We start from the raw sequence: 21,683 nt of genomic DNA on the forward strand, positions 1-21,683 counted from the left end.
CAGTGAAGTCCTTCTGATAAGGCAGCAGCATGATATTCTAAAATAGAAAGAATAAAAACAAAGAATACGTTCATGCATAAACATCCCTCTTAATACATGAGTTTTGGAAAGTCCCATATTTCATGAATCATTAGCCTGTTTTATCTCCGTGTTATACAATCATTTCCAAAACAAGACTGTGGTGATGTTGCCACCTACTGTTTGCCTGGAAATATACTAGTATAATTCACTTTATATAACCATACTCTTTCCTCTAACTGCATTTCTCTTTCTGCAAAGACCATTTTTATCTCAATTCCTTCTTCTTTTGAAATTGTTTATTTAATCACTTACTGTTAAGTACTCTACAAAGTTATCACAAGAAATTCTTCCACTGATATACTAGGAAATCCGGAGGAAGTGGCCTAATTTTCCTTAAATCTTCTGCAATATATTGAAATAATTTTTAGGTTCGAAAAGATATATAGTATGTGTAATTGAAACCCCATTTTATTTATTTATTTATTATTATTTTTTGATCTTTTAAATGTTTATTTATTTTTGAGAGAGAGAGAGAGAGAGACAGGGAGCATGAGTAGGGCAGGGGCAGAGAGAGAGAGAGAGAGATTGGGAGACACAGAATCTGAAGCAGGCTCTAGGCTCCGAGCTGTCAGCACAGAGTCCAATGTGGGCTGGAACCCATGAACTGTGAGATCATGACCTGAGCCAATGTCAGACACTTAACTGAGCCAACCAGTTTCCTTTGAAACACCATTTAAAAAATACATTAGTCTCCAATCTAATTCAAAGGAGTTAAGATTACTGGATTGCTGTTAGTTTTAAGATTCAAATAGAAGATATTTATAAGGCAAATATCTGCTTTCCCCCTCCCGTAAATATATTTAGATGTCAGTGATTGTCCATTCTTTTTATTAGGATAAAATACCAATTCTTCTAACCAATGTCTACTTTGTAGTTCCTACTACCTTGTAGTAGGTGCGTGTAGCACTGTTTTAAGTAGGATGTTGATTCAAACTGGAAATAAAGTGAAAATTTTTAAATCTTCTCAACCCTATTTCAGGCTAATTTAAGTGCACTGAGATAATCTGTGGCTTACAGACAAATAACTATTCTAGACCTAGTAATAATCTTAATTAAAATCTGTGAACTGTTTTACAGTATGTAATTTTTTGTATATTTTAGAAAATTTGGTCCTAGTAACAATACTGTAGAGTAATTAGTACAGTAATTGTTTCCATATTACAGATAAAGGAAGTAAGACTGGAAGAAATCAAGGTACCCGTTGAATACTGCATGGCCCAAATAACTACAAATCCAATTCTCTTAACTCCTGAGCTTATTCAATTATTATTTGTTATAAGTAGGTTTAATTAATTTACATGATAGGTACTCAACACCTTTTCAACTTTTGCTTGTTGATTAATTAATTTTAAAGTATTTGCAAAAATCACGTAATTCACCTCCAAATCTTTGGGCAAGTCTCGAACTAACAACTGAAATTTACTGAAATGTATTCTTGTCCTATGAAGCTGACCTGGACAAGCAGGTCCGTAAACACTGCATTCCCCAAGTATGTGCTGAATTCTTGGTTTAGTAAAGAGCAGATCTTTTAAAATGGTAGAAAGTACTATATTTCATTACTTGCGCTATTTCTATTGCTGCTAGCAAATTACCACAAACTAAGGGGCTTAAAATAACACAAATATGTGACATCACCACTTCTGTAGGTCAGACGTCTTGGCATGAGGTGAGTGAATTTTAGGCTGAAGGTATCACAAGGCTGAACGCAAGGTATTGGCCAGGCTGAGTTTTTGTGTGGAGACTCTAGGGAATGAGCCACTTCCAAACTTATTCAAATTGTGGACAGAATTCAGTTCCTTTTGTTGTGAGACTGAAGTCCCCATTTTCTTGCTGACTGTTGACCAGGAGCCAGTTTTCGCTCCCAGAGGTCACTGACCTTCCTTGCCATAAAGAGCCTCCTTTGTCTTCAAAGCCAGTAATGGAAACATTTTCCCTTGTTGAGCTCCTCTCATGCTTTGGCTCTTTCTAACTTCCCTGTCTCTGGCCTAGAGACACACATATAATGAAGGGACTTGTGATTAGGTCAGGCATTCCTGGATGATTTGTCTTTTTAAATTTTTAAAATTTTTAATTTTTTTTATCTTTATTTATTCTTGAGAGGGAGACAGAGTGTGAGCAGGGGAGGAGCGTAGAGAGAGGGAGACACAGAATCGGAAGCAGGCTCCGGGCTCCGAGCTCTCAGCACAGAGCCTGACACGGGGCCTGAAACCACAAACCGTGAGATCATGACCTGAGCCAAAGTCGGTCCCTCAACTGACTGAGCCACCCAGGCACCCCTGATTTCTTTGTTAAGGTCAGCTGATTTGGGACCTTAATTACATCCCCAAATCCATTCACAGCAACACCTCGATTAATATTTTGCTGAATAACTGGGAGAAGGTGTGCATATAACCAAGGGCTGCGAATTTTGAGGGTCTTTTTAGAATTTTACTGACCATGCTTGTCATCTGTGCAGCTACAAACATTTTCTAATTTGGCTTTTAATCTTCAGCCCCTGACTTAATACTCCCATAAATTCACATTACAAAATAGGACCCTCAATGAATCTTGCTTAAATTGATAATAAAACAACCCTCACTTTGAAGGTCCCTCATTGTAAGTAAGGGCACTGAAAATCAAGATCTGTGTCACCTGTTTCTCTCTACTTTCCTTCACGCATCATTAAATCGAGAATTCACCCTGTGTGTCCAGTATATGGCAAGCTCAGTGCTTTGACTTCTCCCTCTTTTCCTTGCCCTCATCTTTACAAATCTTAAATGTTGTTTCAAGGCAACATTCCAATGCTAACTCCTTCAAAGAGCTTTGCATTAACCTTTTCTCCTTTGAATGCTTTTGTTTTATTTTTTTGAAGTTTATATCTCTAGTGTAGCGAGGGCTCCACCTTGGGTTAGGGTAAGTAACAAACTGTAAGGAATAATTGCTCCTACTGAATGGAGAATTCTTCCAGGCCAGATCTGGATTTGGTTCATCTTTGTCTCTCTAAAACACCTGGTAGTACCTTGTAGAGATTTTATGTTGCCTAATGGTTGTTGAGCCATTAACTCAAAATAAAAATAGAAACCAGAGTGGGTCAAGAATTCATAGATCTTCTGGGATGCCTGGGTGGCTCAGTCGGTTAAGTGTCGGATTCTTGACTTCCGGCACAGATCATGATCTCATAGTTCTTGAGTTCCAGCTCCACATCAGGCTCTGCACTAACAGCATGGAGCCTGCTTGGGATTCTGTCTCCTTCTCTCTTTACCCCACCCCTGATTGTGCTCTCTCTCAAAATAAATAAAAATAAACTTAAAAAAAAAAAAAAGAGAATTCATAGATCTTCATTGTGAATGCTTAATTACATTTCCACATCTTTGGCAGTTCAGGCTGATAGTCTGTTCTTTTGTGGCAACTATTTTTCAACGTCATTGACTCCAGAGCTGTGGTTTCTCAGTTAGACTATATTCTTCAAATGCCTACCTAATATTGAATGGTCAACTCATTTGTGTTTTCAATTATTATAAATAAATGTTTTTGATATACTGGATAAAAATGTTTTTCTGTTGAAATTTAAGAAAACTTTCAAGAGCTAGAGAGAGACTTAGTCTTCTACCTTATTATCTCATTCACAGAATTTATTGTTTTTTAATATTAGTAATATTTCTTTACAAGTCATTCCTTGACTAGTGGACTCTGTTATATGAGTCATGCATGACTCAGCGATTATTTTGGATTTTAAATGAGTTACCATTTATTTAAGCAGGCTTCACAAACATGATTAGTCATTCTGTGATTCAGCTTGCACAGTTCCAGTTATGATTAATTAAAAATAAGAACAGAACAGATATTTACTTGGTCACTTTTCTGAATTTTCAAAGGACTTTGGCATTAATTATTTAATTTTATTTCATAAAGCATGTATGTAATCATCAGCTGTGAAAAATAGTACCTTGCCTTAGAGATCCCTTTTAGAACATACTGAAATAAGTGATTTTGGAAAAAAAAATGAATTAACTTATGAATGGATAAAGTGAATGAACTTATGGAAAAATGACAGATTACAAAATAAATGGAAGCAGAGAAAAATGGACTTTAAGTTGCACATTTGAGAAAATAATCAAAACCTTACAACTTAACTAAAGAACACAAAAAAGACCTAAATAAATAATCATGTCATTGTAATAACAACACTGTTAATAAATATGTCAATTTTCCCCAAATATTCTACAATTGATGTGAATCCAAAGTATCAAATGGATTTTTTTTCTTGTTTGTTTTGGTCTTGTAATTCATCTGTAATCGAAAATGCACACAACTATTAAAATTTTGAAAAGGGAACAATGAAGGAAGATTTGCCCTGCTGCATATGTTTTATTTAATATAATTTATCGTCACATTGACTTCCATGCAACACCCAGTTCTCATCCCAATAAGTGCCCTCCTCAAAGCCCATCACCCATTTTCCCTTTCTCCCATGCCCCCATCCACCCTTAGTTTGTTCTCTGTATTTAAGAGTCTCTTATGGTTTGCCTCCCTCCCTCTCTCTAGCCCCACTGCATATCTAAAGTATACTTTAAATTTGTTGTAAGTAAAACAGTGCAGAATTAGTGTAAGAATCAACAAATAGGTCACATACTGTAATATGGAATTCAGAAACATACCATTTAGTTCTGGAAATTGAAGTGGGGCCAGAGATTGCTAGTTGGTCCATTCTTCTCTGCTACTTTCGTTATAGAACCCATGATTTCCAGCTCAGAATATGGCTGCCCACAGTAAAGACCATACTTTCTGGCCTCCCTTCCTGTAGGGTGGCTATGTGATTAATTCCAGATTGATGGGCAATGGGCTGGAAGCATGAAGGTTGTACTGTGATCTCAAAGTAAAAGGCATAGGCACCTTTGCCTTTCACCCTTCCTGCTGGTTGAAACAAGCACAATATCTGATATCTTTTTTTAATGGTTATTTATTTTTGAGAGAGAGAGAGAGAGAGCGAGCAGGGGAGGGGCAGAGAGAGAGGGAGACAGAATCCGAAGTAGGCTCCAGGCTCTGAGCTGTCAGTACAGAGCCCGGCACCGGGCTCGAACTAGCCAACCCTGAGATCATGACCTGAGCTGAAGTCAGACCCTTAATGGACTGAGCCACTCAGGCTCACCTATCTGCTATCTTAAAACAGTCTTGGCCCATGTGGAAAAAGCCATGCCTGTAGTTGGCAGAGAAATAAGATAGAGGGAACAGGGATCCATGACACTACAAGTGCTGGCTCGCCTATCTTTAAATCTTATTTTTGGAGGAATATACAATTCTATTTTGTTTGTGCCTCTCTTATTTTGGGTTTCCTGTTATCTCTAGATGAACCCTATTCTATCTGTCACAGATATAAGACTATTGATTACACATTTAAGAAATAAATTTAAAGTTTACAAAAAAGTGGAAAAAAAGAAGAAATAAAAAAGAAACCACCTTACTAAAACATGTTAAAGAGAAAAGAAAGAATCCTCAAGCCCAAGGCATATATTTCTGAGCCTAGGTTTTATCTCTCTACTGCTAATGTAATGATTCTTTAAAGGGGTGTCTTTATTTTTGTGGGATAATGGTGTCTGTTCCAAAAGTTCATTTGTAAGTTTCTTGATTAGGATTTGGAATATATTTTCTCATAGAAGTAAAGTTATGGATGATGGTTGGGTTCCCTATGAACCAGTGCCACAGAAGACAATAGCGGGTTCTGATAAAGACACAGGGACTTGAATCAATATTGATAGTAGTACGTATTTCCAGTCTTCTGTCTTTCTAATATAATCACATTGTTAAGTTTACAGTATTTTGTGTGTTTATATTATCATGAATATAAATGTTGTGGATGGCTCAGCCAAATATTATACTATGATCATTTTTCCTTTACTTCAACTCTTTGTTTTCCTAGGGATTAATTACAGTTTATTTTCTTCATTTGCTTATGTCTCTATGAACTATCAGTTTGACCCTAAACTCTCAATCAATAGTCTAAACCTCTTCTTAATACATTCAGACCCACCAGGTATTCTTATGGCTCTTCAGATGTGCTTCCATCCGGAAGAGTTTCCCTTAGAGCCTTGGACTCTGAGCTTTGGATTGAGAATCCTGGTAGCTCTGCCTGACTGGCTGGGCAGAGGACAAATATCTTTTCCTAGATGAGGTGCATACATGTTAATTGTAGGGGTAGAAATGTGAGAATCTGATATTTTCACCCTCTGTAGTGAGAGCTGACTATTGCTTCCACCAAGACGCTCAACATAAGTACTTTTTTCCCCCAAACGCAGGAAGGGTTTTAGATTTTAGGCAGTAAACAACACAAAATAGCACCAGTATCCATAAGGGCTATGAGTAAACAATGTTCACTATTAATCTAATTGAATTGATAAAGCAAGTAGCAAATTGAATAGCTGCACTTTTAACATTCACTGATAATAACATTTAAATGTCCCAGTTTTCAGGTGCCTCTGTGGCTCAGTGTGTTAAGTGTCTGACTCTTGATTTCAGCTCAGGTCATGACCTCAGGGTCCCGAAATCAGCCCCTCGGCAGGCTCCACACTGAGTGTGGATTCTCTTTCTCCCTCTCCCTCTACCCCTCCCCCCTGTCAAAATAAATAAACATTATAAAAATAAATTTCCCAGTTTTAATCAGTTTTCTAAAAATTAAATTCCTATATGGGATCTTGAATCATGTTCTGAGATATCTGGGCTACTTCCCTTCAAAATCTTTTGGGTTCTTAAAAAAATGATTAGGAGACAGCGAGAGCCTGAGGAGCAGAGTTGCTATGGAGGGATCTGAAGGGCGGCTCTGCCCCTCTCCCCATCAGCTCTGTCACAGTGACATAACAGTGCCCTCAATGCCACCTTATGTTTTGAGATGATTTAAACTTACAGAAGAGTTCCCAAAATAGTACAGAGTTCTAGTATGCTCTTTTTCAAGCTTCCTCTTATGTTTGCATCTTACATAACCACAGAACATTTACCAAAACCAAGAAAACTAAGAAATTAATCTTGGCACAGTACTACTAATTAGAGAATGTATTTGTATTTCACCAGTTTTTCCAAAAATGTCCTTTATTTATTTCAAATCCCCTTTTGCCCTTAGAAACGCCATAGCTTTATTTTTATTTTATTTAATTTATTATGTCAGATAACTCTACACATAGAAATTTTACAGTTCTTCCCTGGCCTAGTCATGCTAGGTGCTTAGTTGGAATTAATTTCCTCGTTTTATTTTAATTTTTTTAACATTTATTTAATTTTGAGAGAGACAGAGTGTGAGTGGGGAAGGGACAGAGACAGGGGGACACAGAATCTGAAGCAGGCTTCAGGCCCTGAGCCGTCAGTACAGAGGCTGACACTGGGCTCGAACCTATGATCCGCGAGATCGTGACCTGAGCCAAACTGGGATGCTTAACTGACTGAGCCACGCAGGCTTCAACTCCCAGTTGGAGTTAATTTCTAAGATCTGTTTCCTATTATGACAATTACAGCATGGACGTGAAGAGGTTACATTAAACTTGGAATACGCCACAAGGAGCATAAATAAGTGTAGGGGACCATGAGTGGGTCTCTGGTTCTTTAATATTTTACAGAATTACAGAATATTAGAGTTGGGAAGAACCTGAGAGATCATCTTACCCCAATCCTCATTTTGCAAAGGAACCAAGATCTAGAAAATTAAGTGATGTGCCTTCAAGGCTTCATCTGGAACTCGGGTCTTTAATCTGCTGGCTCTTCCCCACTGCAGTAGCAGTTCTCGGTGTGGTCCAGGGACCCCTAGGGATCCCCACACCTTGTGAGGTGATTATGACGTCAAAATTATTTCCATAATAAGATGTTATTTGCCTTTTTCACTCTTATTCTCTCACGAGCGTACAGTGGAATTGTCCAGGGGCTGCCTGGCATGTGGTGATGCAATAGAATGCAGAAGCAGATGTGAGATTCTAGCGATTTTCAATTTCTAGATACTAACAAGAGTTGCAAAAATATGAAATGGTGTCAAGCCTCTATTACTTTTTTGCGTTTTGGAGAATATGGTTATTTTTCTTTGAAATATATTATTTGTGTTAACATGTACTCTGTTCATTACTATTTTGTTTTGAAATATGGTAAATATTGATTGACATAATCTACATAAATGAAAGGTTTTGGAATTCTCAATAATTTTTAAGCACTGTCCCAGTGTTTGGAAGGATGTCCTTAGTAAGAGAAGAAAACATGGACTGGACAACATTCACTATCAAATTTGTTAAATTAATGGTGCTATAAAAATGTTTTCTGTGACACTCCCCTTCTTTCTCTAAATAGGGCTCTGGCTGTTTGGGAGTAATTTTTTTACTCATTATATGTGATAGCAAGCTCCTTGGAACTAAGATTTCATGCTCCAACATTCATTATTGACTTTATTTAACTTTATGGAGTTTGGCCAAATATATGAATAATGATTGAAAATATTGTATTAAAATGGTTTTGAACTAGTTTTTCATTTTATCAAATCTGCATAATTGTCACCTACTTTTTTCAGGGAGTTGCATTATTTTGTACTTCTCGCCTCATTGCATTTACAGAAGGGGAAGATGACAGGAGAAATTCCCTTTCCAGAGCAAGTGAAGAGGGCAACAACAACAGCAAAATCCTCACATTCCCTGCCAATGTGTGTTTCTTCTCATTCATGAAATCACTAAGCCTCTACACAGCCCCACCCAAACTACTTTTTTTAGTGATGCGTTTAAAATCTCAATCCTGTAAACAGATCTACTGTTTCCTTAGGAAATGAAATGTTTCTAGGCAGAACTGGGGAGAGGCGGGGGCTGGGTAGGTGGAGGGGACTACTGGAAGCTGTTGTAATCAGGAGTTCCAGAACTCCTGAGAGAGCCCAAATATTACTCTTCACAAGGCTTGGCCATATTCTCTTCAGTTAAGGGTGTCGATGGCAGTTTTCTGGTAGTCTGTCACAACTAGACACATATGAAAGAGGAGCAAACCCATGCAGCTTCTAGAACACAAATCTGGAGAAAGAGAAAGTGCAAGTATCCTTCTGTCACTGTGGTCATGGCCTCGCACTGATCCTAAACTATGGTTTTGTGATTGATGGAAGTGGTAAGAAAGACTATTCTCTCCTTTGCACTTATCTATTATTCTCACAAATCAGTTAGGCCCTTAGCTCCATCGGGCATGTTCTATCCTATTTCTTCAGCAGTTAGTGTTGGGAAGGCAAGAACTTTGTGTCTTATACATTGTTTTGTAACATGCATACATTAAGTGTGAAGTAAAACCAGAATTACTGTGGTTTCATTTTCTTCCACTGTTTCTTGTACAATGAAAGAATAGGTTTAATCTTGTACTTAATTTGCATCCTTTGCTCCTCTAGTCCTGTTAAATAATTCAACAGAAGGCAGTAACTTAGTGGTAAACAACACACTGTTTCCCCTGGTTGGTACTTAGTAAACTTTAGCTCCTGCAATCTGTTCTCAGAGAATGAATCCCATCATTCCGTTAATCATTTTAGTCACTCCTCTCTGGATCCACTCAATTAGAGTACATCTTTTTGGCAAGAGAAGTACTCGAGTTGAACAGTCTTCCCATATGTTGTCTCAGAAGAGTGGTAGGGGAAAGACTTGAATCTTACGTTCATGGCTCAATGACTCTAATCATTTGGCTGATGTAGTCCCTGAATATAGTAGGTATTGAACAAATGCTTGTGAATGAGCAATATTGACTATGGACTTATGACCATTCACTGTTTTTTCCCATCTATCCCTTAAACATTTTACTAACATTTGGTTTCCTGAAAACTGATTTTATAACAGTAAGACTTTTAATGTATCTTGTGCTACTATCACAGATTTGGTTATTTCCATGTATCCACGCACACAAATGATTATGGTAGCTGCATGCATGGTTAGCCTATTTGCCATCCATTGCTGGACTGCAGCAGTATCAACGAAAAGATGAATAAGTGGAATAGCAAATAACCAAGAATTTTCCAAAAGGACGTTAAATATATACACATAAATATGTATAAGTGAAATAATTGACTTTATCATTCATCCAATTTGTTTTTCCTTTAATAGTTTTTAGTTCAAGAGTGAAGTTTAACATTTTATAAATTCTTTTCTTCATAGATTTTATTTTATTTTATTTTATTTTATTTTATTTTATTTTATTTTATTTTATTTTTATTTTAGAGAGAGAGAGTGAGCATAAGCAGGGGAGAGGAGCAGAGGGAGAGAGAATCTTAAGCAGGCTCCACGCTCAGCAAGGAGTCTGAGGTGGGGCTTGATCTCAGGACTCTGGGATTGTGACCTGAGTCAAAATCAAGAGTCAGATGCTTAACCAACTAAGCCACCCAGATGCCCCTATAAATTCTTTTTGTTTTTTTTTAATGTTTATTTATTTTGAGAAAGAGTGTGAATGCACAAGAGAGGAGGGGCAGAGAGAGAGCAGGGGAGAGAGAGAATCCCAAGCAGGCACTGTGCTGATTGAGCCCAATGCAGGGCTCAGTCTCATAAACCCTGTGATCGTGACCTGAGTTGAATTAAAAATTGGTCACTTAACTGACTGAGCCACCCAGGCACCCCTATAAATTCTTCGTATAATAAAATTCCCTGGGTAAAATTACAACTGGTCTTGAAAATTGACTTGATGTCTTGGACTTTCAATAACATATTTTTCAATCAACATTTTAAGGAACAAATCATAAATCATACTAAGGAGGGGTGCCTAGGTGGCTTAGTCAGTTGAGCATCCAACTTTGGCTCAGGTCATGATCTTGTGGTTCATAAGTTTGAGCCCTGCATTGGGCTCACTGCTGTCAGTGTAGAGACCTCTTTGGATCCTCTGTCCCCCTCTTTCTCTGCCCTTTCCCTGCTCACTCTCTCTCTCTCAAAAATAAAAAATAAGCACTAAAAAAAAAAAAATCACACTGAGGAAAAAAATGTATATACCTCATAAAAAGACACAAAGCATATAAGAAGAAAGGAAATTATAGTAAGCAAATAGTGCTTATATTTACTTCTGCTGACCCTAAACAGAATATGAGGCAATGTGCTGAATAAGAATTCTTCCAGAAAATCAGACATTGGTGAAAGGAGTTTTTAAAAGCAAAAATGTTTGTTCCTGTGTCTTATTAAATGTTCTAAGTTTACTTTCAAAATGATATGTGATATATAGAATATATTATTACATATTTTTATTTAAAAGAATGAAAACAGAAAGTCTCTTGAGAGATCACAAAGTATAAATGTGTACATTTGTCGATCAAATTCTCTGTCAGGGGTTGGCAAACTGGCCATATATTGTCTATGGCTGTTGTCATCCTACAGAGGCACAACAATGACCTACAAAGCTTAAAATATTTATTATTTGGATTATGGAAAAAAAGTTTGTTGATCCCCATTCATGGTTAAATACCCAGATTTATTCCTTAAAGTTTATTTATTTAGTTTGAGAGAGAGAGAGATGTGGGAGGGGCAGAGAGAGAGGGAGAGACAAAGAATCCCAAGTAGGCTCCACACGGATGCAGGGCTCGAACTCACGAACTGTGAGATCATGACCTGAGCCGGAGTTGGAGGCTTAACTGACTGAGTGAACCAAGTGCCCCAAGAATCATTCTTAATTGAACAATCTTAGAAAGATTTTCAAGAAACCTGAAATAGTAGTAAATAATATACAGTATTTTCTAAAGCAGCAACCTGGTCAGAGAACACTCAAATGTTTGGTATATAAATTATATGAAGGGCTCTGACTTTACCTAAAAAGTAATCATGAATACAAATTGTCACTTCTGGGTGAAGATGTCTGACAGTAGATGTTTTCAGTCCTTTGTCTAATAGAAAGAAAGCACTCATGATAACTTCAGTGGCTATGGGGAGTGACTGCAGCATAGACACTATATCACTTGAAACTAAGTCATCATAAAAATTTGATTTAGAATGGCATAAGAGACTATTTTTTTTTTGGCAATATATACTTAATTCTCATAATAGAAGTGTGCCATATTTTTCCTAGATAATAAATTCAGTTTTTCTCATACATCATTCATTCATTTAACAAAAGTATATTGATCTCTTATGAGATAGGCAGTATTCCAGGTACTTGGGTTACAAAATAGAGTCCAAACTCTCTAGGAATTCACAACTTTGGTGGGAGATATAGAGACAGATAAAATACTCTATGTTATGGCAAACACCATATTAAGTTATGTAAAAGGATTAAGTGGCTAACTGTACATAAAGAAATTACATAAGACCACTTACCAAAAAAAGAAAGAAACAGAGATCAAGTAAACACAATTGAATGAACTGTTTTTTGAAGAGAGAATTCAACATTTCAACCATCCCCACCCCCACTAACTTTTGTGTTTATTAAAGATATATATGCCCATGGTTTAAAGAGGCAAACAGTTCCTCACTCCACTTCTGTTTCCTCTCCCAAGACATCTAGTCTCAATTTCTTTAGCTGGATCTTTTTGTTTTGACTCAGTTATCTCTAAAAATTGTACTTACATTATTATTTATTCATCTTTAAGTTTTTGGCATTAACTATTGACTTCTCACATTGGATAAATGAGGATTTAGCTGTCTTTCCTTGCTGAATATACATGTACACTTTCAATTCCCACAGTTGTTCTAATAAAGCATTATAATGTTATTAGGATCAAAACTTAGTATTTACATTATTATGTAAAGCTATTCACAGTTGAGCCGTGTAGTATTATTACATGATTCTTTTTCCTGACCCACATCATTTTTTTCTTTTCCATGATGTTAGCAATTGTCTTTTTTTTCCAGTTGCTTATGTATAAGTATCCTATGTAAAATTAGAAATTCAGTCTCGGGGCGCCTGGGTGGCTCAGTCGGTTAAGCGGCCGACTTCAGCTCAGGTCACGATCTCGCGGTCCGTGAGTTCGAGCCCCGCGTCGGGCTCTGGGCTGATGGCTCAGAGCCTGGAGCCTGCTTCCGATTCTGTGTCTCCCTCTCTCTCTCTGCCCCTCCCCCGTTCATGCTCTGTCTCTCTCTGTCTCAAAAATAAATAAACGTTAAAAAAAAAAACTAAAAAAAAAAAAAAGAAATTCAGTCTCAATTATTCCCCCAAAATTTAGACACAAGAGATGTTTTATTAATTTATTCTTTTTGAAAGTTATTTCTTGAGACTTTGCTCTGAAAATATCTGACAATACTTTACTTTTGTTATTCAGCCGTCATTCTGAGATTTCACCTTATCAGTTTCCTGGTGCTTCTCTTTACTCTCCCCCATGTGGATCTCCTGTTACTTGGGCCTGTGGTTTTCTTCTATTTTGGTTTCCTACATTGGAAAACCATATCCTTCATTAGTTTTCTGAGAAAGGGTACATGAGTGGTATGTGAAACATGTCATTAGTTTGTTCATTTGATTGTTAGTTTTGACTCAGTATAGAATAATGGGTTAGGTATTTTTCCACAGAACTTTGAAACCTTTTCTCCATTGTTTTCTATTAAGAAGTCTGGGTTCTTTTGGATTCTTCATACATTGTATATGTTAGTGTTCTGAAATTTTATAATAGTGAGACTAGATATGTATAAATTTTATTCCATTTAGCTACTTATTCAGTGTAACCTTTCATTCTGAAAACTCATGGCCTTCAATTCTAGGAAATGACTATTTTTGAAGATACCTTCCCCTTTATTTTTCTCTATTATATTTTTCTGAGGCTCTTATTATTCATATATCAAATCTCCTAGATTGGTCATCTTTTTCTTTTTTAGTCTCTTTGATCTTATTTTTTTTTTACTTTTTGCTTTTTTCTCTTATTTCTGGAAAGTTCTACAGTGCACGCTGTATTGTTTCTTGACTTTTCTCACTGATTACTTAGGATTAGCTTACTGTGGTTTGTTAAAAGTTTGCTACAATTTTTCAACATGCTTTCTACCATCCAAATCTTTTTTCTGTTGTCCTCATTTCCATTAAATGAAGGGTTAAAGAGGGTTAAAGAAAGAGGATGAAAACTTCAGCTATAATTTTTTTACTCTGCCTTTATTTTAAAAATTTTTTTAAAGTTTATTGATTAATTTTGAGAAAGAGCAAGCAGGGATGGGGAAGAGAAAGGAGAGGGAGAATCGCAAGCAGGCTCTGTGCTGTGAATGTGGAGACTGACATGGGGCTTGATCTCGAGAACTGTGAGATCATGACCTGAGCTTAAACAAGAGTTAGATGCTCAACTGACTGAGCCACCCAGGCACCCCATGATTTATTAAAATTTCCAAAGAAAATCAGCATTTGGCTTTGGATTAAATTATGAAAAATCAACCAAAAGTAATTAGGCAAATAGGTCCAGTTTGATTTTTTTAAGTTTTAAGAGAGAAGTGAAAAACTTCTTAGATATTAAGTTTTGTAATTAAGAACAGCGAATAAAATTTGTCAGCAATATAGAAACTATTATAAACAATGTGTTTGAATTTTATATTATGGTTTGGTTAGAAGTAGACACAGAGGGTAAACTGAGAAGACCTTGAAGTTTATATGGTAGACAAGGAACACAAGGGAGACAGGTGGAAAGATGAGCAAAGAAGCAAAGGAAAAAATAGAGTTGATTACAACAAACATAAAACAATATGCAGTTATGGAAATAGAACAAAAGAGTCAGGCCTGGCTGATGGGCTGGAGTGTTGGCTTGGGCTTCCTCAGGCCAGAGTCCAGAACAGAAGTGATCAGCTATGGAGACTGTACACTCATACATGGAAAATGCTTAGAGAGGATTTGATTTGGTTCAGAACACTTCCCTCCTCTCCCCTACCAACATGAAGTCACAATTGAAGGCAACAGAAGCATAATTTCAAACTCTCTTTGAAAAAGCATTCCCTATTCCTCTGACTGAGTTAGGATTGTTTCTGGACCATGTGGGGGCAACCTGTAGATCATTCTATGTTCCTTGTGGCCAGCTGGGAAGGGCGGGGGTTTGTCAGAGAGTGACATTTGTAAAATTAGAAAGGCTAAATAAAGAAAAATTGTTGTGGCTATATAGCAAAGGACCAGAATTAATTTAGAAGCTAGAAAGGACCCTAGAAAACAAAAGGAGAGGAAAGGAAAGGAAAGGGAAGGGAAGGGAAGGGAAGAGAAGAGAAGAGAAGAGAAGAGAAGAGAAGAGAAGAGAAGAAAAAAATGGGAATTACAAATGAGTGGATCTTTGCCATTGGTATAAATCTGGGTCACTTACAACTGTATTTTTCCATTTGTGTTTTGTCTGTGGACTGTGATTGCATAGTTGTCTAATAAATGTTTCATCATCTGAGGCTAACAATAGAGTTCATTCTAGAATACAATTGTTATATAACAAAATTCAGTATGTTGGAGAAAAAGTCAATCAACACAGTTTTAAGCTCTGCAATGTCCTTTGTTTGTAGGGAGTCAGGCATAAATGTGCATTTGTCATTCGACTCTTCTAGTGCATTTCCAGCATACTGTGCCTTGGGCATGACACATCAGAGTCTGGTGTTTATCTTTTATTACCTGCCAGACCCCTCTGGAAAAGAGCCTCAATGGAATTCATCATCTGCCGTGTTTGTTTCAGGTATACATATAAATACGTGTTGAACGCATTTGTTGGGGATTGTGGTTTCCAAAGTGGACTTAAATAAAAAAGTGTGAGATGGATGATGAAGGGGACCTTCTACAGGAGGTATGAAGTTAATGGTTAAAATGTTATTTACCAAAATACTGACAGCAAAGCTTTTTATTATTCTATGTGAACTATTTGAGTGCCAGTATGAATAAGGGCAGCATGATTATACTTGTTTTATGTCTGCTTCAGAGAAGTTGGTGAAGACACTCTCTCCTCTACTACACGTTGAGTTTATAAATATAATCAAAACTAAATTCAGAATTTGCATTAGAAAAGCTCATTTAGTTTGAATAATCATTGAAAATAACTTCACTAGGCACTGCATTTAGGAAGCATAAGGATGGTGTAGAATTCTTTTATGCATATTTTGGTTGTTTTTAAGAGCACAATCTTTGTTTTTCTCAAAGCTTTTGTCTCATAATAAAAATGCTTTGAGGTTAAGTGGCTAAAGGTGAGAACCCATTTTCAAATTATAATTGAAATGCATGGCATTTAAATAGTGATAGCCTCTCATCTGCTCTAGAATATATTAAAATACTCAGTTGTCAACATGTAGCACTTCTCACTAGTTTTTAATGGTATGTACCCAACTTTTGCTCTTGTATTTCTGACAGACCATTCTGGAAGAATGAAAGGTAGACTGGGAGGTGCATTGTGGTCGAATCTTGGAGAATGTGGGTTTTCTTTAGATGGATTTAAGAAAATAAAATACAAGAAGCACATCTACTAAGTGCAAAGCATAGTGGTAGGACAATGCACTGTGTTTGAAATAGAGGCATAGAGAAAATAGACCTGATCCCCCCTCCTCCATCTAGTGGAGAAGACAGCTTGAAGGCTAAGGAAGAGTGGGGTCACTGCTACGTAGAATGAGTGTGAGCTGTGTGCTTTGGGATGGAGACAACAAATGCACTTTCCACAAGGAAAGTTACCACATACTGGGTAACAGTATGTGAAGAAGGGATTCACTGAGGAGTAGCTGTGGCTCATCACACAGTGTCCTGTCATTGTCAGAGGTGTCAAATGATGGACACATTTAATAGAATGATTTTATCTGAAAGTAAATTTGGAGCTGAGAATAAATGATGACTTCGGGAAAGTAATTAGAATGCACATCATTACCTTTTTAAAAAATTTCTTTTAAGTTTTATTTGTTTATTTTGAGAGAGAAAGAGAGCATGAGCAGGGGAAGGGGCAGAGAGACAAGGAGGGAGAGAATCCCAAACAGGTTCTGCACTGTCAGTGTGGAGCCCAATTCAGGGCTCAAACCCAAGAACCGTGAGATCATGACCTGAGCAGAAATCAGGAGTCAGATGCTTAACCAACTGAGCCACACAGGTAACTCACCTTTTCAATTATTGGCGTCTAACTATTCAACTTCTTCTTGTTCTAGGTTTTATTACACCTGAGCCTATGACAAAACTGTATTTCCCACCCCCAGCTGTATTCCCAGGTGGCCCAGCTTTTGTGAAAATCTTTAAGTGTCATAGTCTCCCAAGACCAGTCTAGACCAAATGTTGAGTATTCATTCACTCTTAGGAGAATAGAAAAACTAGCAATATGATTTTGAAGTACACAATTTTCATGGCAAGAGAAAAACCCTGTGTCTTGGGAAAAAGTTCTTTGATAACTGGGATAGAACATTATATTTACCCAACTCTCCTCTGAATAACCCCTGTGTTACCCTGTGTAGGGTCATATTCTCAGGAAGAGAAAGAATATGGAAGGTGGGAGGGAGATGGTGTGTGACATTCCGTTTCTACTTAACTAATGTCTGGAAAAGGACAATAATTTTGTTCCATACCAGATGTTTTGGTAACGTGAGCTGCAGCAGCATGAGGTTAACTGCAAAAAACACAGCAGCTGAACAAAGACTCGATGAATCAAAAGGGCAGATTGTGCATGTGAAGAAACTCTCCCAGGTGGTTACTTCCCCAGCCCGAACAAATTCTTTGGTAGAATCTTCAGTGAAAATGAACAGTTATTAATCTTAGATTTGGTATTTCCCTAAAGAATATTTTACTGAGATTCTCTATTCAAAACAATGTCATAAAGTCGTGTGTTCAGCCAAATTCTCAGCAGCAGTGAACAGACAATAGATCAAAAACACATTCTTATTCCTGAAAGTAGACCCTATGGGTGTGTGAAGTTGCAAATTGATGGAAATGGCAGGACATCATAATAATTAAAAGCTATTTATCAAAACCTTGCGTGTGGTCCTGAGCTGGGTGATACGCCAAGCGAGTTGGGTAAGATCTGTTCTCTGCCCTGTAAATTATGCATCTGTGAGGTAGACACAGAGGAAAACACCTGCACAGGTAGACACAAAGGGGTGATGCTTCCAGATTGCGGGACGAATGAACCCCATCTGGGTGAGACCAGAGGTTCATCCTACTCTGCAGCCTGTATTGTGTGTGTGTGTGTGTGTGTGTGTGTGTGTGTGTGTTGGGGCATTAAGTGCAGCTCCGTGGGAAGCTATGACTGACTTTCTAGAAGTAGGACTCAAGGCTAGAGATTTCCCTACTCCAACTTACCCTCTTTTCCCTGCTTTATGCTTGTCTGGGCAACTCTGTATAGACTTTCTGATTCTATTTTTATATTTTAAATATGTTTTGTCTCTTAAACATTCAGTTTTGTTTTTAGATTTCAAGGTTTTTAGTTCATTTTATGTTTATTTTTATTTACCTTGAATCTACCTCCCTTTAAGTACCTCTCTTAATGTTAAAAATTAGGTTTGTGTTTCACATACCTAATACACTCCCCAAAACCGGAATGCCTGTGTTTTCATCTTGGCTGTACTACCTACTAGCTGGGTGAGCTGGGACAAAGTATTGGATTTTTCTGTGCTTCATTTGGACATTAATAGTACTGACTGGAAGAGATTTTGTGAGAGATTAAATGAGTTAATACAAGTCCAGGGCTTAGAATAGTGCTCAGAACTACTGAATAACAGGAGTTATTCATATGCACTTTACTATGTTGTAGATGACCAGCAGTGTTTCCCCTAAGTTTTCATTTTTATAGCCTTGAGGAGTTTTGCACTTTTTCTTTTACATGGTAGAACTTTATTTACCTTTTTTGGTAAACGTTTGTTTGTTTGTTTGTTTGTTTATGAGAGAGAGTGGGGGAGGGGCAGAAAGAGGGAGAAAGAGAATCCCAAGCAGGCTCCACACTATCAGCACAGAGCCCAACCTGGGGCTCCATCTCATGAACCGTGAGACCATGACCTGAACTGAAATCAAGAGTTGGACACTTAACCTGGTGAGCCACCCAGGTGCCCCTATTTGCCTTTCTATGTGATAATGATGACAATTACATGTGGCATACATTTATATAAATAAACACATATTGATCCACTTCTAGCCCATTAATGTTTTTCCAGGGGCAGTGACTAGAACTATATTTAGTATTCTAGCCATAAACACATCACATTGTTTTTAAAAGATGGAACTCCTCCTGTCACATTGAAAATATTCTTTTTTGATGAGGCCCAATATTTTTATCTGCAATGGCCTATTAGCTGATATCTTTGCTGACAGTTCTATAATGTTCTTGGATCTTATTTCACTCTATATTATAGAACTCATTACCATAAATATATATTATATACTACATGTATATTTAAATTTTTCTACAAATCTTCTCTCACCTTTGAAACATATTTGTTTTTATGCCCATCACAGAGTCTGCAAAAATTACTTTGATCCTATTTACATGGATATTTTTAGAGACAAAATCTTCATTTCTCAGGTAAATATGGAAATTTATTTTTCAGTAAAAAAAGAAGGTCAGTACTAGCATCAAGCTCAGGAAATTGACCAAACTTTTTGTCCTTTATTATTTTAGCTTCATTTGTTTTTTAGCTTCATTTTGTGAAAATAACATGGTGTTAGATGTTTATAAAATCATTTTTCCCCTCTCTGAAACTATTGACTCTGCACACTTTTCTCATATTGAATGCTGTGTTCAAGATTTTACCTGCAGAGGAGAGATTGGCTGTAGGCTTGGTTCTGCTGTTGCATATTTTGCCATCTTGTTGGGAATGGAAGTGAGATGCCGAGCACTTCACATCATTTACAGCTGTAGGGGCAGCCAATAATTAACGTTGTGGCCCTTCTTTCACATAGAGGCTCTTTACAATGATAGTTTCTCTATAATTTTTGGGCAGAGATGGATATATAGGTGGAACAGGGTTCCATCTAACCTACCAACTTGGATCTAGGTTATTTTACTGCAAAAGTGGTGAGGACTGGAAACTATCTGGGTCATCCCTGACAATTGACTATCCAACCCCACCACAAATGTGCTGGAGGATGACAAACCTGACATGTTTCCAAATAGCTCATCCTATTTTTAGCCCATTATAGTTAAGTAAAATTCAGATTCTCTGTAACTTCCAAGGAATGTATCTGTAGTTACCTTTACCTTAGGTTTACCTCAAAAGACAGGGATGCTACTGAACTCTGTGTTAAAATGTGAAGTTAAAAAAAATCAACTTGAATTTCCTGCTGCCTTTTATATAAAACTGCTCAGTGTTTAGCATTCTTAAAGGCAACATTTTTAGTTTTCAATATTTTGTTGCTTGAGGGCACCTGGGTTGCTCATTTGGTTGAGCATCTCTTTAAAAAATTTTTTTTTAATGTTTATTTATTTTTGAGAGAGAGAGTGAACGAGTGGGGGGAGGGGCAGAGAGCGGGAGATACAGAATCTGAAGCATGCTCCAGGCTCCAAGCTGTCAGCCCAGAGCCCAGTGCAGGGCTCAGACTCAGGAATGGTAAGATCATGACCTGAGCTGAAGTCAGATGCTTAACCAACTGAGCCACCCAGGTGCCCCATCCAGCCCCTGACTCTTGATTTAGCTTAGGTCATGATCTCCTGGTTCGTGGGTTTTTGAGCCCCACAATTGGCTCTGTGTTGATAGCACAGAGCCTGCTTGGGATTCTGTCTCCCTCTATCTTTGCCCACCACCCCCACTTCTCAGCCCCTTGCTTACTCTCTATCTCGCTCTCTCAAAACAACAACAACAACAACAACAACAACAACAACAACTCATTATTTTGTTGTCTGTAAAGTTTGTAAATAAGAAGAAAAAATGAAAGAAGAATTTCAAACCACACGTTTGGATTCTGCTATTTTCTAGGTGTGAAGTCAGGGGGGGTAGTTACTATAACTTTCAAAGACTCAGCTGTTGCATCAGCAAGATGGTTCTAGGGGCACCTTCCTCATTCACATAATATACGTACACCACTTTCTATCACGTATTATATTTATGTTCCATGGAACAAGTAGCTCATCTTTATTTTCCTATGGCATCCAAACCAGTGACTGGCTTCTTCTAGATATTCACTAAGTACTTGTTGAGTAAATGAATGAATTTCATACAAAGAGGGTGGCTCCAGTAAGTCTCCTGTCAACAAGGTGTATAAATGTACTATATCTATTCTTTTCAGTTTCTATTTTTGATATATTTCAAAATGTGCATAGTCCCAATCAGTACTGACACATTAAATCATTACTAGAAACAATTATTAAAGAACTTATATTAGAAGATGAGCCATTATAAGAGTTATTTGGAGTGGTAAGAAATGACTTTCTGAAAATATTTGCTTGTCAAAAAATCTAAAGTTTAGAGGAGAACAGAGGACTCTTACTGTTTTTAAAATTTTCCATTTTATTTCATGAGCTTCTGACCTTTGAGTTTTTGCAATGAGGATTATTGCATTTGTAATAAAGAACATTGTAACAAAAGTCTCCAGAGATCCATGTATTCAGATGGAACCTCCTAAAATGCAATACAGCTTAAGGATTAAAATTATTTAAAAAATATATAGATGAAGAATTAGCGTTGGAAATAAGTAGATCTGTGGGTAATGTCTCCTTAAGAATGTCTCATTTTCGGGACGCCTGGGTGGCTTGGTCGGTTAAGCGGCCGACTTCGGCTCAGGTCATGATCTCACGGTCCGTGAGTTCGAGCCCCGCGTCGGGCTCTGTGCTGACAGCTCAGAGCCTGGAGCCTGTT

General features: G+C 37.3%; 1 protein-coding gene across 3 annotated transcripts in view; it reads left to right on the forward strand.

The window, feature by feature from the left end:
• The first annotated feature begins 15,615 nt into the window (after positions 1 to 15,615).
• Positions 15,616 to 21,683, forward strand: part of LGSN (lengsin, lens protein with glutamine synthetase domain) — a 28,852-nt gene continuing 22,784 nt past the window's right edge. For 2 of the 3 annotated variants that reach the window (XM_053904770.1, XM_053904771.1), the window contains exons 1-2: positions 15,650 to 15,724; positions 19,348 to 19,414. In XM_053904770.1, the coding sequence (XP_053760745.1) occupies positions 15,699 to 15,724; positions 19,348 to 19,414 (93 nt within the window). In that variant the 5' untranslated portion in view covers positions 15,650 to 15,698. Of the gene's footprint in view, positions 15,725 to 19,347; positions 19,415 to 21,683 lie in introns of all 3 variants that reach the window. The other variant, XM_019417639.2, reaches the window with a different exon arrangement.

This window comes from Panthera pardus, unplaced genomic scaffold (genome assembly GCF_024362965.1).
Source record: "Panthera pardus isolate Hobbes unplaced genomic scaffold, ASM2436296v1 HiC_scaffold_17, whole genome shotgun sequence".
Taxonomy (NCBI): Eukaryota; Metazoa; Chordata; class Mammalia; order Carnivora; family Felidae; genus Panthera; species Panthera pardus.